General features: G+C 42.0%; 1 protein-coding gene across 11 annotated transcripts in view; it reads left to right on the top strand.

Annotated features, from left to right (window-relative positions):
• The window catches only part of NPAS3 (neuronal PAS domain protein 3), a 625,716-nt gene that overhangs the window by 401,880 nt on the left and 205,540 nt on the right, over window positions 1-18,296 (top strand). For all 11 annotated transcript variants that reach the window (XM_083506523.1, XM_083506522.1, XM_083506519.1 and 8 more), the window contains one exon: window positions 5,821-5,910. In XM_083506523.1, the coding sequence (XP_083362649.1) occupies window positions 5,821-5,910 (90 nt within the window). The remainder of the gene's footprint in view (window positions 1-5,820; window positions 5,911-18,296) is intronic.

Here is an 18,296-nt window from a genome sequence, read left to right as displayed (position 1 = left end):
TAAAATCTATGTAGATTTACATTTTTATTAATTCATAAATATAAATTGAAGATCCTTTCTTTAATATGACAACTTTACTGTTTGTTTTCCAATAAGTGGCTCATTCTGTTTCTGCCTCTTACATCAAAGAACTCTGAATACTTGCCAAAACGAGTTTCTTTTCATCATTGTGTTAGAAATTATTCAGGAAGCAAAGGAATAAAAACATTAAAACACACAGAGACTTATTGGTTCTGGAACAGAGTGAGATTACAGAAGACATTGTTTTCTCTAAACACACACCAGTTGTTATTGTGTTATGATCACAACTGGAGCTGATCTGATCATAGATGGAATAAAATGACATCCTTTGAAATAAATCACTGCTCTTTTTCTCTGCTCCATCTGCATCAGGTGCGGCTGCTCAAGTCATAGACCATTGTAATGGCGGGCTGGATAAGAAGCCAATAAACAGAATGAAGGTCCCATGTGTGAGTGGTTCCTGGGTTCAGGGTATAGGTCAGTTGCCTGTTCTCGTGGGGGTTGCACTCACTCTGAAGGGGTACTCTTGGATCCAGCTATGTCTCTTGAGATCCATGTGGCCTCAGTGACTAAAAATGACCAGTATTGGCTGATACACAAGCTGAAACTTTCCATGGTCCCAGATAACTTAGACACAGTGGCCAGGAATGGTCAAGATTGGACAAATCTTTCTGGGCCCTCACTTTAGGTTGGTAAGAAGCTGCAGGTGGTGCAAAATATAGTTGCTGGTTTGCTAGGTGGAACAACCTATCACCAGCATGGAACAGCCCTGTTAAAGGAATTGTTTTAGCTGCCAATAAAGCCTTGAACAATTGGGCACTGGGTTACCTGAGAAGCTGTCTTCTGTCATCCAGACCTGCCTGGTCACCAAAGGTCACATGTTCAATCCATCTCAGTGAAGGAAGCATCCTTCTGCATTTATGGATCCGCCCACCCTTCACTGAAATAAATGAGACATGGGGAGTGTGTCCTCCTTGATACTCCTTGACCTGGAGTTTTGGATATCTGATGATGTTGTCATCAGTATGTTGATAATGCAGGGATCTGTTTCTCCTTTGCGTTGTAAGGTGGTTGGTGTGCTAAACTCATGTCTGACCTCATTAATGGGCTTGATGCGGGTCACCAAAGTGAAGCTCAGTGCAGACAAGATAGAGACACTCTTAGAAGGCAATTCTCCTATCCAGATGGGTGTGGTGTGACCTGTTTCAGATGGGAGACACACAACATGAAGAAGCAGGTGTGCAGTTTGGGGATGCTCCTGGGTGGCCAGCACTGTTTGCCAATTTGTTTTTGAGTGCTGTTTTTGACCTAAATAGCCATGCATGTCTTGTGACCCCAGTACCTGAAGGACCACTTTTTCTCATATGAACACACATGGAACCTGAGGTCAATATCTGAGACCCTGTGTGCCCCAACCAAAACGATGAGCCTTTTCTGTGGCAACCCTCCAGTTGTGGAATGCCTTCCTGAGGGACGCTTGCCTGATGCCAACTTATCATCTTTCTGGCACCATTTTTATTCTCCCAGAAGTGGACATCATTAGTGGTCTGTTTTTGATATTTTAAAAAATAGTATTCATCCTTATGTGAGCTGGGTGGTTATTTTTATATTGTTGGCTGACTTTTTAGAGTTAACACTTTTGGTATATTTACTTTGATTTAATTTATTTTTTATCATATTTAGTGTGTGTGTGTGTGTTCGTTCTAAATCACTTCAGGGCTCTTTCTGTGTGAAGTGATTCATAGATTGATTATATTGAATCGAAAGTCCCGGGATCAATCCCTGGTGTCTCCAGGCTGGGCTGGAAAAAGCTCCATCCTGAAACCCCAGAGAATTGCTGTCAGTCAAAGTAGACAATACTAAGCTAGATGGACCAGTGGTCTGACTCAGTACAAAGGAGCTTCCTGTGTTCCTATAGAACATGGAAGGCTTGATCAGTGTAGAAAAACAGAGAGGAAAAGGAAATTCACTGAACTAACAAAGATCAGTAATGTTCAATCTTTTCAAAACTTGGAATTAATAAGGTGCCCAAAATATATCCTGCATTTTTAAATTTATTGCCCATCAATTAATGAGAAAATAAATTGTGTAGACAAATTATCTATTATCAAATGGATGGTATGCAGGGTTTTTTGTTTTTTGTTTTTTGTTTTTGCTGCATTTACTTTCAAGGCAGCTGAGGGGTTTTGTGGCGTGTCTCTTCTTTCATTCTATAAATCACCTCTCCGGTGGTCAACATTCTGCAGCCTTCCCAAAACCCCATGACATCCTCATTTGGGCTTTCCTGTACATTTGGGAAGCTGAGGAGGCTGTCTACTGTGTACTTCATAGCCAGCCATGGTTATTTCTTTAAAGTGAAGCAAATTTACTTTTAAAGCTTTTTCTAAAAGGCCTTCCTTTAAAAGCAGGATCTTCCCATGGGCATCTGGGTGGCCACTGTGAGAACAAGGTGGGTGGGCCTAGGACCTGATCCAGCAGGACTATTCTTATATCTTGAGGTCACTTGGTAGCCAGACTTCTGACTACCTGAACTTGAAATTAAAGCCCAGGGGTAGGCTGCATAAGGTAACTTTTCCCATGGGCTTTTTTCAGATCAGGAAGTACAGGCAGCTAGGGAGGCTGCAGAGGCCTGGAGGAATGTTTAATGGGAACACACACACACACACACACACACACACACTACCCATGGCTACCTCACAACAATAAGATAAGTTCAATACTGCACCAACCAAAATTATAAAGAAATTTTGAAGTGTGTTGCAAATGAGACGGAAAAATTGAATCTGCTTTCACTGGAGAAGAAAACATTCGGATATTGGATATTGGCACAGCACTACCTGGAATTAATCCCATGTGGTTACATGGGGAGCCACTTTTAATGCTTTGTTTTATGTGTCCATTTTTCCATACCCTCTCTTTCATCTATTAACTGTCTCCTCCCTCTTCTTTTTTGTAACGCACAAAATGGTGATGGCACATTATAGTTGCTCTGAAAACTTTTTAAGTAGTTGCATTACTCGGTTGTGAGTAGCACATTAACGAAACAGGCAGCTGAGAATATGGTACCTCGGGTTAAGAACTTAATTCGTTCTGGAGGTCTGTTCTTAACCTGAAACTGTTCTTAACCTGAGGTACCACTTTAGCTAATGGGGCCTGCTGCACCGCTGCTGCACGATTTCTGTTCTCATCTGAAGCAAAGTTCTTAACCCAAGGTACTATTTCTGGGTTAGCGGAGTCTGTAACCTGAAGCGTATGTAACCTGAGGTACCACTGTATATATACTTGGTTCCTGAATGAAATGAACTCACTTGGGGCCATCTGTCCTCTCTGTTACCACCCAATTCACATCACCCTGCAAATTTTCCAGATTATTGTTACCGCAGCATTGGAGAGAACTCCCTGCAGGGTATCCGCTAGGCCTAAAACACTTCCAGGTGTCAGGTCCCTGAGAAACGGGGTTACAAAGGCTTTTTAGCAGCAATGCCACCGCAAATATGTGCAACAATGTCCCATGTGCCAGGATCCCTGGTAAGTGTAGTTCCCAGAGCTCCTAATGTCCCAGGTAAGAATTCAAGGAGCCCTGGAGCCAGGGCCTTTTTCAGCTGGAACTCACTGGAACTCAGTTCTGGCATCTCTCAGGTCGACACCATGGTCATTTTAAGAGAACAAGGGAGGCTTTCATGATGAGTTCTGGCTCATACTTTTCTAGAAAAATAGCATTGCCGGCAATCCTAGCACCTGAGATACTGTTGGGGCAGCATTCTCGGCTCTGTTGTGAAGCCTCTCCATAGGAACCTCGCTGCCCTTTGTTGTTAGTGCTGGCCAGTACTTTTTTTTCCCTTTAAAAAATGTTTAGGGGTAGATACTCTCATTTTCCTACTCATATTGAAATACAGTGGTACCTCTGGTTGCAAACGGGATCTGTTCTGGAGCCCCGTTCGCATCATGAGCAGAATGCAACCCGCGTCTGCGCGTGTGCAGGTCACGATTCACGGGATGAAACCTGAAAAGATTTAACCTGAAGCGTCTTTAACCCGAGGTATGACTCAGTGAGGCCAAACTTGGATTCACAAAATGTTTAGGAGTATGCGACCCAAGGGAAGTAATAGTGCCACTGTATTCTGCTCTGGTCAGACCTCACCTGGAGTACTGTGTCCAGTTCTGGGCACCACAGTTCAAGAAGGACACTGACAAACTGGAACGTGTCCAGAGGAGGGCAACCAAAATGGTCAAAGGCCTGGAAACGATGCCTTATGAGGAACAGCTAAGGGAGCTGGGCATGTTTAGCCTGGAGAAGAGGAGGTTAAGGGGTGATATGATAGCCATGTTCAAATATATAAAAGGATGTCACATAGAGGAGGGAGAAAGGTTGTTTTCTGCTGCTCCAGAGAAGCGGACACGGAGCAATGGATCCAAACTACAAGAAAGAAGATTCCACCTAAACATTAGGAAGAACTTCCTGACAGTAAGAGCTGTTCGACAGTGGAATTTGCTGCCAAGGAGTGTGGTGGAGTCTCCCACTTTGGAGGTGTTTAAGCAGAGGCTTGACAACCATATGTCAGGAGTGCTCTGATGGTGTTTCCTGCTTGGCAGGGGGTTGGACTCGATGGCCCTTGTGGTCTCTTCCAACTCTATGATTCTATGATTCTATGACCCCTAGGGGAAAAAAGCACTGGTGCTGGCTATATTTGGGGGGAAAGGCGGGATTGGTGGAAAGCAACTTGCAGTGTTGAACAACAACAACAACAACAAATTTTTATTTGTATCCCGCCCAGCCGAGGCCGGGCTCAGAGCGGCTAACATCATAAAAACAACACAATAAGCATAAAAACAGACATCAATTAATTAAAATACAGGCTTAGGTGCTCCTGGAAAGCAATACAAAGGCTGCACCATAGAATTGGAAGGAATAGTTGGAAGGGATCCCAAGGGTAATCTAGTCTAACCCTCTGCAATGCAGGAATCACACTAAAGGATCTGTGATGGATGGCCATCTTTTTAAAAACCTCCAGTGAAAAGAGGCCACCACATTCCAAGGTGGAACATGCATCAGTGTTCCTAATAATTTAATTAAGTCCACAATAGGTCCCAAACTTTGCATTGGGTTCCGGAATGGATTCCACCCCCGCTCCCCAATTCTGTATTTATGGAAAATTGTATGGATAACAAACTATCACTTTAAGACAAATGCAGTAAATAATAAAATTAAGTATATTCCTGAGGAATATGTACCCACAAGTATAGATTCAATGTGCTGTGCTGTGGTGTTTCAGTTAGGAATAAGTCCTTTTGTTTGTTCATTGATTATATGTTTCATGTGGCTTCCAAAAATGTGTATATAACATGTTCTTTAATAAAATATTTTGGCAACCATATCTAAAGCCTTACACCTGCCAGAATATAATTTATAAACGTACAAGCTGACATTGAAGAGATTAAATTCACAAGATTTCTATGGTCTCCAGGTGTGAACATATTTGACAGTAATCTGTTGATTGGTTTTGTTTATGCTCACACAAAAATGTGTGTGGGTGAATTTGTGAATGAAGAGGAGGCCCGTAATCCTCTGTTAATTAGCAAATTTCTGCAATCCACAGTGTTCTTCTCATCTCCATTTTTCTGCAAGGAAACTCCTTTCATTTCTGCACTGAACAGAAATAAAGTGTTAAGAATGGCAATGTATGTTAATTTCAATATTTCCATAATGAGAATAGAGTGAATGTGTGATGCCTGTGCTTTATCTGTTAGTGAAATATATCCCCATATAACAAACTTCTCACTTTTTTTCTTATTTTGCAGTCACTGGATGGATTTGTATTTGCACTAAATCAAGAGGGGAAATTTTTGTACATTTCGGAAACCGTCTCCATCTATCTTGGCCTATCCCAAGTAAGTAGACCATTTAATGGCACAAGTTCCACTCCTGTGCTCAGTAATCTATTTGGCAACATTTCGCATGTTATTGAAATCATACTTTAATGACTGTGTTTCATCCACCCTAGAAAATCATTGAGAAATGTGAGTTGGTATAGAATGTTCACATGGATTAAAAAAAATCCCGAGCTTGAAAAAAACTTTTTCTGCCCACTAAGGATCATTATTAATTTATTGAGAACAAATGAAGTTTCTTTTCTCAATTGTTTTGAACTTTAAACCTCAGTACCTGGTAGGAAAGGGACACACTAATAGTACTTCCCTTGTGTCCTATTACTGGATGTTTATGGAGTACCCTGCATTATCCAGGGAGCTGACACAATGACAGGGAGTCATTTGGAGTCAAGAAATGCTGAAAGAGACCATTAAAATGACTCGCAGGGAGGGTTTCAACAAGGACACATTCTGCTGCTTCCGCACATGTTCTGTAAATCTGCAGAGGACATTTTTTCATATAGTACTTGTACTTTAATTATTGTTGTTCCATTACTGACATATTTTGAAATCTAAGATTATAGGGGAATAGAAGTATTACTTTTGGTTTTATCTCGAATGGCTGAGCTCTCAGTAGCATTTGCTACATGGTATACCGGAACCATCCTGATACGATTCTGGGAGACTCTGGGAGACGTCTCGAACAATGAGTTGCAAAGTAGGATGCTATGCCTCTTGTTTAGCTACCCTTGAGGAACTCCACAGTTGTGCTAATGCTTGTCTCTTACTGTTTGGAATTGGGCACCCATCTTGCATTTCTTGCCGTGGTTGTTAGGAGACCCCTTCTCAGGACTAGAACTTTTTAATAACTTCGTTATTTCGTTGCACCTAAACTAAGCTGAAAGTGGTAACCTGAAGTAATGAAAAGGGATAGCCAAATAATTGGTGTGGCAGGAAAAAAAAGATTCAAATAGGGTTTGAGACAATGGAATTGCAGCCATTAACTCCTAAAAGAAAATGGTGGTATCTATGTAGTACACATTAATTATGTGCTTATACTAGTTATATGGAAGTTCTGTCAAAAAACCCAAGAGAACCGGGGGGGGGGGGGATGAGGGTTTGTGAATTCAATATTGGTATTGAATTTTCCTGAAGTCCTCAGTTTCGTAATGAATTAAAATCTCTTCTTTGGCCTGTTTATAAACCAACATCAGAAGTTCCATATTTCGTAACAAAGCCACATGGTTGTTAATGCGCTTTTTAAATGAAAAACCACACAGGATTGTAATGTTTATTATTGTCTTGTGTTCATATTAATGTGCTTTATGCATGGTGTCTAACAAAGTTTAATAAACCAGCAAAGAAGGATGAATAATTAGTTTAAACAGGTAAATGCTAATTAGGGAACTCCTGAAAGGCATCCATTATACACTAGCTTAAAACAAATTTTACAGCCCTGGTTAGTGGAGTAATCCAAATTCTGTCAAGGCAACTGCATTTTCTGTAATTGAGATGTGTATGTTTGCTTTGCATAACAGATGGCTCTGTATGCTTAGACTGATAGCTAGGAAAATAATAATTGCATTATTCCAGCCAAAAGAATATTAGCTCTTGGGTTGGGGCCATTTCAGGCAGTCCTCCTGCCAGCACAGCATATGCACATATATGGATTCGATTTTCAAGGAAATTGATGCATCTGGAATAGTGTGGCCATCTGAAATATCATCTGTTCAAGGAAAAAGTTGGCTTTAACCCTGTCCTAGTCCTTGTTAAAGCATTCTTCTATGCTCAGCAGCAGCAGCAGTCGTCAGACATTATTAGGCTACATACAGACTTCTTCATTCAGCGTCTAGACTTAAGGGATAGGTTTCTGATTTTCTGATTATAAATAGTAAGTCTGAACATCACATACTGCCAAGCATGCAAAAAGAAACACCTCTTTGTTATTAATCAGTGCATTAGTCAAAAATATACGATTACAAAAAGATTGTGCCCATTATTACTGCTAGATCAAGTGAAATCGGCTTGCTGAGCTCAAATACTTTGGTTGGGGAAGTGAAAAGCAAAACACAGTGTACTCATAAAGCGCTGTAAACCAATATGATGTTTTCTAAGGGCACGTCCATAGGTGACCATTTCAGAGTGTTACAAAAGCATATTAGCTTTTGTGAAACAGTCCTGCAATCCCTAATCCAAAGGCAATAACATGATATTCAATTCAGATGTAAGAAATGTGTCTTCTGCAGTGGGGAATAGTCATCATGCTCCCAAGTCCATTCTTGAAAAAGTTTAGAGGATGTACATACCAGCATGCTGTACACAGACTGCCAAAGCAGAGTAACTGAAGCTCATTGCTCTCAACACAGAATTTCAAAGCCTCTTGTCCTTAGCCACACCTGCAGCTAAAATCGGCCGCTGAGATATGAAAACTCGATGCTGAAAGGGTTTATATCCACACTCGAGACCAGTCAGTAAGCTAGTGTTAGGATCGCACATGGAATCAGCTAGGGAATGAGGGGTAGAATTAATTTTCTCCTTTTATTGCAATCCCCCCACACCCTTTGGTCCCTCAAGTACCCTCTCCCTTGTGTATCTGGGAAAAATTTAAGAGTAAACAAAAGGGGGGGAATAAAAAAAAAATGATGGCCTATCATTAGGTATGTCACAGATACTAGCCAGCAGGTGCCCATGAGACTTGCACAACTGCATTCCAAGCAACAGAGTGCAATCATACTGCCAACTGCAGGAAATAATTGCATTCTCCCAGTAGTATAGTGTGCTTACTACGTACTTGGTGAATAAGTAAATGTTCCTGGGGTGGACTACTTTTTTGAGGTAGGATCTTCAGTCCGGTGCAACAAATGAGTGGCGGCAGATGAGCTCCTCCAGCTCATATTTGGATTGGCGCTGAAATAAGCCCCAAACCAGAAAATAGCTAACTTATTTCCAATCCTATGTAAATGTGCCCCTTTGTCTTGTTCTCAAGCATAAACCTCCTCCTTCACTCCCATTGCATTGACCAGAGTGAAGCAGCAGTATAGCTCTGGCAGCAAACTGTGACAGCTCGCTGGGAGAATGAAGGAAGAGAGGAGGTCTCTCCCAACTTTGTAGCACCCTGGTCAGTGAAGTGGGAGGAAAGTAGAGGCGGCGGCTTGGTAGTGTGGGTTGGGTAGAGGGGGATTATTTTCTAGTTTGGATTAAAATCTGAGCCGGAAAAGAATGCAGGAATCATAATTCTCACCACTTACTTGAGTAAGCAATACAAATATCTGAGAGACTTACTTCAGAGCCCACAAATATGAGTCCTGCCAATCTAGCAGTTCGAAAGCACGTCAAAGTGCAAGTAGATAAATAGGTACCACTCTGGTGGGACGATAAACGGCGTTTCCATGCGCTGCTCTGGTTCACCAGAAGTGGCTTAGTCGTGCTGGCCACATGACCCAGAAGCTGTATGCCGGCACCCTCAGCCAATAAAGCAAGATGAGCGCACAACCCCAGAGTCATCCGTGACTGGACCTAATGGTCAGGGGTACCTTTACCTTTACCTTTTAACATAGCTCTATAAATGAGCATCAGATGCACATTTATTGTGCTGTAATATACTAGCAATGCGCCAGACGTTTAGAAAGGGGCAGTCAATACCAGAAATGGGGACAGCAGTTCTTGTTGCCACAATCCCCTTGTACATTTCATCTGAGGTTATGTTGAAGGAGATTGTGTTCCCTCAGCATTGTGTTGGTTCATGTGCAGTATTTTATATTAGAATATTATCCTGCAGGTAAAAATCCACCGAGATCCTTCTTTTTTTAAAAAAAAGTTTGGAAAAGAAAAGTGGGTGAAAATATTTCAAATAAATTAACATTATAGATACTTACATTCTAGTTCTGCAAACCAAAGGGAGATGCTCCCTTTTCCTCTGAGGCCAAAGATTACCAATCCAAGTAGTCTTTTCAGCAGTCTTGGAAAAGCTATGATATGATACAGATTCATCACTAAGGGTAGCAAAAGAGAAACTGCAATCATCCACACTAAATTAAGCATTCAAAAGCTTTATTTACCACAAAGAGCAGCAGCAGAAATAGCTATGCAAACAATTCTCCCTCTAGAAAGGAAATGCTAATGTTTCACTTTGGTGATCTCGAAATTGTTCAAAGCGTGGAAGTCATTGTAGTAGGTTGTTATGTTATTGAATTCTAGTTTGTGATAAAGGTGCCAAGATCAAGCATTAATAAGATATATACACATGAGATGTCTTGCCTCCAATTCTTTATGTTCTCCCCATTGCTATCAGATAAACATTGTTGGGTTCGTGCCATGAGCTGGCAGAGGTTGTGTTTGTGTTGAATAAACCTTGTGACACTTTGAGAGTTTACACATTCAGTAATGTTGGATTTGAGAATGATGCATAAGATTTATTTTTATTTTTCTAGTGCCTAGCGTATATTTGATTATAATCTCCGTAGATTTGGTTTCGTTGCTCAGCTAGTGATTAGATAGTATGTCTGCTTTCAGACCTGGAACCATTTACTTGCTGCGGCAGAGGAAAGGGTTAACATTTCTGTCATGCGACTGGAAGCACAGGCTTTAAAAAACGGATGTGATGTGCATGAGCAATTTGAAAGAAATCTTACCAAAATATTCATTTTGGGGATGTATGAGTAAGTGTAGGAATGTTGATCACAGAATTGATTGTGTTGAAATTGGTGAATGTTGATCGGTTTTCCTCACATCATAATGTAAACGTATTGCAAATACCGGTAGGTACCAGTACATTTTTGGGATAGTGTCTGCTCAAACATATTCTCTAACACCATTACTGCCTGCCCTACAACATCTGCCACCTAAGTCAGCTCAGAAAATAGCTCCACCCCACCCAAAAAGAGAGAGACTGATTTAAATGAACTAATTTCCAATTAGTATTCTCCTTTGGCTAACTCTTGTTTGACTCCTTTAGTTCAAGAAGACCTCATTCAAGAAGACCTTAAAAATTATCTTTTTTGCTCATGACTGTCCTTGGGAGAATTTTGGTGCTCTAATTTGGTATCTTTCATGTATCTGTTTGTCTATATCTACACAATGTTTCATACTCTGTATGTGTTTACTTCAGGGGTCGGCAAGGTTTACCTCGCCTGGGCCGGTTCACTCCAGCGGAGATCCCTCTGTGGGCCTGATTACGCATGTGCATGAGCGCCCGTGCCTGCAGTTTCCTGCATCTGTGCATGCACAGATGCGGTTTCCAGTGCTGCGGAAGCAAGTCCCTGCACCGCGCTGTGCCGGTTTAGCGCAGCGCGCGGGGACTCGTCTAGCGGGCGGCTCAGTTCGTGGGCGGTTCGTGGGATGGTTAAACAACCCCTGTGGGCCACTTGTGGCCCATGGGCCTTAGGTTGCATACCCCTGGTTTACTTCTTTCTGTACAGAGCTGGCCCTACCATTAGGTAGAGTGAGAGAGCTGACTTAGGTGGCAGATGTTGTAGGGCAGGCAGTGATGGTGAAGTGTTAGAGAACAGAGCTTTGTGTGCTACATAACTTGCCCTGCACTCTCTAAGCTAGCTTGCTGCACACAGGTGAAAGATGCTGTTTCACCACAAGTAAAATTATCATCACTGTCTGGTCCTCAGGCACCAAATCTCTTGTCCCTGTCTCTGTATGTCACTTTATGAGGGCTTGGCCCTGAAAAGTAACAAATAACTGAAGTAAATAAATAAAACCATACCGTTGTGAGGATCAGGAGCCAAGTAAAGCATGCTGCCAGATGAAACATGGCAAAGGAATCAAAGTCTTTGGTGAAACTTCTGCAACTTCTTTGGAGCAAGTTGTAGATACACAGGAAGCATTAACTGCTGTGGGATATATATCGTATTTTTTCGCTCTATAAGACACACCAGACCATAAGACGCACCTAGTTTTTGGAGGAGGAAAACAAGAAAAAAAATATTCTGAATCTCAGAAGCCAGAACAGCAAGAGGGATCGCTGCGCAGTGAAAGCAGCAATCCCTCTTGCTGTTCTGGCTTCTGGGATAGCTGCGCAGCCTGCATTTGCTCCATAAGACGCACACACATTTCCCCTTACTTTTTAGGAGGGAAAAAGTGAGTCTTATAGAGCAAAAAATACGGTATTTGAGAAACACCCTGCAGTAAAACTGCTGCACTCAACTCAAAGACAGGATCATAGGAAGCTGTTTTTTTCTGAGTCCGCCAGTTGGTTGAGCTGGTTTTCCAAGGTTTGAGCCAGTCTTTCTCAACTCTGATCTGGGAATACTGGAGTTTGGATCTTGGACCTTTAGGACAAAAAGGCTGTGCTCCATTTAAGCTACCGTCTTTCCCCCACATTTTCCTAGAGAATCTTAAAAAGGTTGCAGTCGTGGACATAAGCCTTATGCTCCCCCCGCCACACCAACTGAAAGGTCTCCTATATACTATATGGCAGTCAGCTAGCCTGCTGCTAGTGCAAGGCTAGAGACCTTGCTTCTGTCTTCTTCTGTTCTGTATCTAACTTTGCATCTCTCCCTCCTGATCACATCCCAAACAGTCTTGATCTCCCTGTTGTGTTGTGTTTTTGAAATGCTGGCAGCCTTTTGTTTTGGCAAGCCTCCATGGGAAAGCTCAACTGCCTGGAGTGCTGATCAAGAGCATCTCTCTCTCTCTCTCTCTCTCTCTCTCTCTCTCTCTCTCTCTCTCTCTTTCTCTCTCTCTCTCTCATATGCACTTCTGTCTTACATACTTGGTGTATGGATAGTACCCAAAAACAAAGTCCTATAAAATTAAACGTGATATATATTCAAAAGAGTAATTATCCAGGCCATTCAACTGCAATGCCATTTATTCTACAGAACATCATCCCACTTGTAAAGTGATTTGATCTGTTAACTTGGACCAAGATGCTAACACCATTTTCTTTTAAATTAATGTGGCTGTGCTAAAGTAGGTGAATTTCAGAACAAAGGGTTTAAAGTGCTGCAGCTATGTTTCCCCCCCCCCCAAAAAAAACCATCCATATTTCAACATAGCAAATGTCAAGAAATGTAGTTGCCACTGAGCAGATTAACAGGTACAAGCTTATTTACATGGGGATGCATCCAGGGAAGCACACCTAGAAATCTGATCACCTTAAGATTCTTCCTTCCAGTCACCCTCCCAGAATGAAATCGGATATGGTACGTGGAAGTACCTTCTGGCCCTCCAAGGGACCTTCTGGATCACCACCAAGATTTTAGAGCTTGCTACTGTCTCAGAGTTCCAGATTATAAACAAAGATTTTAAAGGTGTTTTAGCCACACCTGCTATCCACGACCAAAACCTTCAAGACTATTTCAGTGGTACCTGGGGTTAAGAACTTAATTCGTTCCGGAGGTCCGTTCTTAACCTGAAACTGTTCTTAACCTGAGGTACCACTTTAGCTAATGGGGCCTCCCAATGCTGCCGCGCCGCCACCACACAATTTCTGTTCTCATCCTGAAGCAAAGTTCTTAACCTGAGGTAATATTTCTGGGTTAGCGGAGTCTGTAACCTGAAGCACCTGTAATCCGAGGTACCACTGAAAGGGAAGGGTTGTAGCTTAGTTGTGGAGCATGTCTTGCCCCAGGTTCAATCCCCAGTTTCTCTAGGTAGGACTGTGAGAGAACCTTGTCTGAAATCTTGGAGAGCTGCTGCCAAGCAGTGCAGACAATACTGAGCTATGTGGACTCAGTATAAGGCAACTTGGGTATGTTCCTACTTGGGTGTCCCATTAGGTGCCTACTCAGTACTGGTGCCTGAATATGTGAATATGGATATGTAAATATATTCTGTTGAAAAGGTTGTATTTGAGGTTACCTTGTGTACAAGCGATGGCAAAGTTCAGTGAGCCTTTCAGGCAACCTAATCATTGTTGGCACCAGCACCCCTCCCTAAGGAGCAGAGCAGAGACATAGCTCAGTTGGTAGAACGTGAGACCTTTAATCTCAGGGTCATGGGTTTGCGCCCCATGCTGGACAATAGATTCCGGCATTGCAGGGGGTTGGACCTTGGTAGTTCCTTCCAATTCTATGATAGGGTAGGGCTGCCATACGTCCGGATTTTCCTGGACATTATCGGGATTTCAAAGGCAGAATCGACATCCGGGGGAAGTTACGAAAGGTATCACTTTCGGGGTATCCTAGTTTCTACTTTTTGAAATATGGCAACCCTGGGATAGGTGAGACCTTTCTGCTCATCTTCACAGGTTGTTTGCCGTCATCCAATCCTATATAGCCTCCAGGCACTGATTCAGGTCTACTAGGGTTGCCATATGTTCGGGAATTCCTGGACATGTGGGGGTCCTACATGCCCATCTGGGGGGAATTTTACATTTTAAAGAAAATGTCCTGGATCTGGGGTTTTTTTAAAGATATGTGGGCAGCTCTGGCACAGGCTACCAGGGCTCAGGCGTGGGCGGTTTGGGCTCTACAGTGGCCCTAAGAAAGCTCAACAACTTTTTGTGTCCAGATTTTTACTTCCTGAAATATGGCAACCCTAACATAGGCCAAAGGAAAACCACAGGGCAATGGATATAGCTTACGTAACTTTTGTTGCCTATATTGGTTAACATATTCACTTATCCTGGGTTATAGAGTGTTGAACCTATGGTTTTGCTTGTGGTTGCTGTCTCACTTCTGACTCACTTCAACTTGTCCGTCACACTCCCTAAATATGTAGAAAGGTGACTTATTCCCAGCCCTGTGTACAGAGGCCCATTGGCATGAAATCGGCCTCCTGCTCTAGGTCTGGATTTCATGCCGCAAGCAGGAGCAGGCACTAGGTGGCTTATCAGGCCCTTCCGGCACTATAGAGACTCCGAGAAAAACGTTTGGTTATAATTAACAAAATGTGTCAGCAGAATTTAAATGTTTGGATAGCATTTAGAAAAGGTGAATGTGTCAGAATAACCGGTTATATATCCTGGTTACTTCAAGATTGTTCTACTGTCTGTGTGGAGCTTCCCTTGCACTTCGACCCGGAAGGTGCAGCTAGTTCAGAATAATAGAATCATAGTACTTTTGGGTTGGAGGGGACCCAGAAGGTCATTTAGTCCAACCCCCTACAGAACACTGCAGCATGGTTGCTGACAGGATTAAGACCCTGTCAGCATATAAATGTTGAGCTGCGTCCAAGGAAACAGGGGCAATTGGCAGGCCCCCAGCTGGCTCCATCCTACCGGCCGGCAGCCACACAATCTCTGGTCCTTGGATCAGCATGTAACTGCAACTCAAGCTTCAGAAACCTTCAGAAGCTGAGCACGCAAACCAGCAGAGAAAATAACTCTTCACAACAGAAGGGCAGATAGAGGCTGTGTAAAGCGTATTTACAGGCATTTTATTAAGCATCAGGACAAAGGGGAAAACATGTCTTCTCCCCTTCGTGCCCAAGCAAACAGCATAAGCAAAAGCTATACACATAACGGAAGTTCCCAGCAAGCTGTGCTGGAATGTAAACAGACATGTGACATACAACAACTCCACATATCTGTTAAGGTGGAACAGAATATTGTGACAATAATACCTCTGCTCAGAGATCGTCATCAGTTGCCAAGTCCGTAACAGCTTGGGACCTGTTTACCTGTGAGATTGCCTGTGTGTAGCTTGTCAGTTTGAGAAAGTATGAGAATAAATAGATCTTTTAGCGTGGCAGCTCGTAATTAGGAACTTCCTGCTAATTGCTGTTGGGTGGGAGGCACTTTTGCAGTATTCTTTTTGGTGCCTGCTAAAAACATTTTTATTTCAGCAAGCTTATCCATACATATAGAATATTGACATGTTTTTAAATCTGTCTTTTAGCTTATTGATTTTTATTATTCTTGCTGATCCTCAGAGTCCCAACTCTTTATGAAATAGATATTTTTTAACTTTTTTTTTACTGACAATTCCATGGTTTTATTCTTTTTGTAAACCACTTTTAAGTTGTTGTTGTTGTTGTTGTTGTTTTACAATCAAGCAGTAAAGGTAAAGGTACCCCTGCCCGTACGGGCCAGTCGTGTCCGACTCTAGGGTTGTGCGCCCATCTCACTTAAGAGGCCGGGGGCCAGCGCTGTCCGGAGACACTTCCGGGTCACGTGGCCAGCGTGACGAAGCTGCTCTGGCGAGCCGGCACCAGCGCAGCACACAGAAACGCCGTTTACCTTCCTGCTATAAAGTGGTACCTATTAATCTACTTGCACTTAGGGGTGCTTTCGAACTGCTAGGTGGGCAGGAGCTGGGAGCGAAAGACAGGAGCTCACCCCGCCGCGGGGATTCGAACCGCCGACCATGCGATCGGCAAGCCCTAGCCGCTGAGGTTTTACCCACAGCGCCACCCGCGCCCCTACAATCAAGCAGTATGTAAATGTTATTAAATAAATAAATGAGAGGCTTTGGCTTTTCAAATTAGACAAATTCACAGAGGATAATGCCATCAATGACTATTGGCCCCAATATCCATACTTTACCTAGCAGTATGCCTCTGAATACCAGTTGCTGAAAATCAGAAATGGGGAGTGTCCTGTAGTAGTAGTAGTAGTAGTAGTAATAATAATAATAATAATAATAATAATAATAATAATAATAATAATAATAATAATAATATATTATTTATACCCTGCCCAGCCACTGTGGGTGACTCTCAACAGAATAAAAAAGCAATAAAATATCAAACATTAAAAACTTCCCTAAACAGGGTTGCCTTCAGATGTCTTCTAAAAGTCAGATAGTTGTTTATTTTCTTGACATCTGATGGAAGGGCATTCCACAGGGCGGGCGCCACTACCGAGAAGACCCTCTGCTTGGTTCCCTGTAACTTCACTTCTCACATTCAGGGAACTGCCAGAAGGCCCTCAGAGCTGGACCTCAGTGTCTGGGCATAACGATGGGGGTGGAGATGCTCCTTCAGGTATACAGGGCCAAGGACATTTAGAGCTTTAAAGGTCAGGCCCTGCTTTGAAGCTTCCCATGAACAGCTTGTTGGCTATCGTGAAAACAAGGTGCTGGACAAAATGGGCCCTGGGCTTGATCCAACAGGGTTGCTTTTAGGATGCTACGTTGTTAAATGAGCTCTTAATTGATCACCTGAACATTCCTCTCTATTTTGCAAGCCAGAATTCTCACCTTAAAATCCAATGCTGCCCTTGTATCCAGTTACCCAGGACACATAAAGGGTTGCAAATTGTCCTTTAAAAAAATTCTTGCTAAATAGAGAACAGTACAGCTGCAGACATAATAAGAGCTAATAGAGGTGAAGGGGAATAAAGGATAAGTTGTTGTTTAGGCTGTGTCCTTTTAAAAGCAAAATAGGTGAAAGCGAACTGGTATATTTATGTACTTTGCTTGTACCATAATGTAACCAAGCTCTGAACGTTGGATTTCTAAGTATTTGTCCTAAGGAATGGCAAATAAAATTAGAGCAACAGCACACAAGAACAAGGTCAAATAAATGACAGTGCTCAGTCTATTTGTGAAGCTATTCTGAAAGGGAACCAGGGTGCCAAATGTGCTTTATTTGAATAATAAAGAAGAATTAGATTCCCCTGATAACTTGGCCAAGGGCCAATAAATCATTGGAGGTTAAGGATGCTTTGCAACTGCTATGTAATTCCTTTGCTTTTCTGAAGCTTTGACAACTATGTCCCACCTGTTTTTTTTATGCAAATGAAGTTGAGGCTAGTATCTGCTTATTGCATTACTTTATGCTACATTTGGTTAAAATATATTTTCGGGAAAATGTTGGCATTTGCATTCTTTTTGTGTGCTCCAACCCAATTTCCTATTTTAAAATACAGTTTTTTGATGGAGATAGCTATCTAGTATATTTTTAAAGCCTCGTAATGAGAGCACTAAAACAAACAAACCCTACTACAGCCTTTTTCTTTTTTTGCAACACAGTAAATTTGAATGCCACACGCCAGAGTAATGAGTATTCATTAAATTAATCCACCAGTATTGATAGCTTTTCATAGACATTTGACCTCATTTAAGAATAAACATTAAATAAACATTATATAATTAAACATAAAATATGATTCTCTGTAGTCATATAGCTCCAAGGAAGATTTTTTTTAAAAAAAAAATTAACAGCAACAAACAAACACAAAATTAAAGTATTTATTAGGCTTGGGGGGTGTTGATTTTGTTGTTCGTTTAGCTGAAAAGAGAAAGGGGGAAACCCTTTTAAAATATAAATGCACTGAAGGATTGGGGGACCACAGAGAAAAGAGAAGTATCAAAATAATTCAGAAACAGTACAAGTTACAGTGGCACATTATCAATTTACAACATTTAAATTGATAAATGCTTGGTGGTGGAAGGCCTACAAGGGCACTTTGAAAAGCAAATAGCGACCTGGTGAAGAAATTGATTTCCCCCCCTGAAAATGACTGCATGATGCATCATTTGACTGCATGCTGTCCAAGTGCTTGACAGAGA

This window comes from Podarcis liolepis (assembly GCF_965112155.1).
Source record: "Podarcis liolepis genome assembly, chromosome: 1".
In the NCBI taxonomy this organism is placed as follows: Eukaryota; Metazoa; Chordata; class Lepidosauria; order Squamata; family Lacertidae; genus Podarcis; species Podarcis liolepis.
The sequence above is the reverse complement of the archived record's forward strand: the minus strand, read 5'-3'. Positions and strand labels throughout refer to the sequence as shown.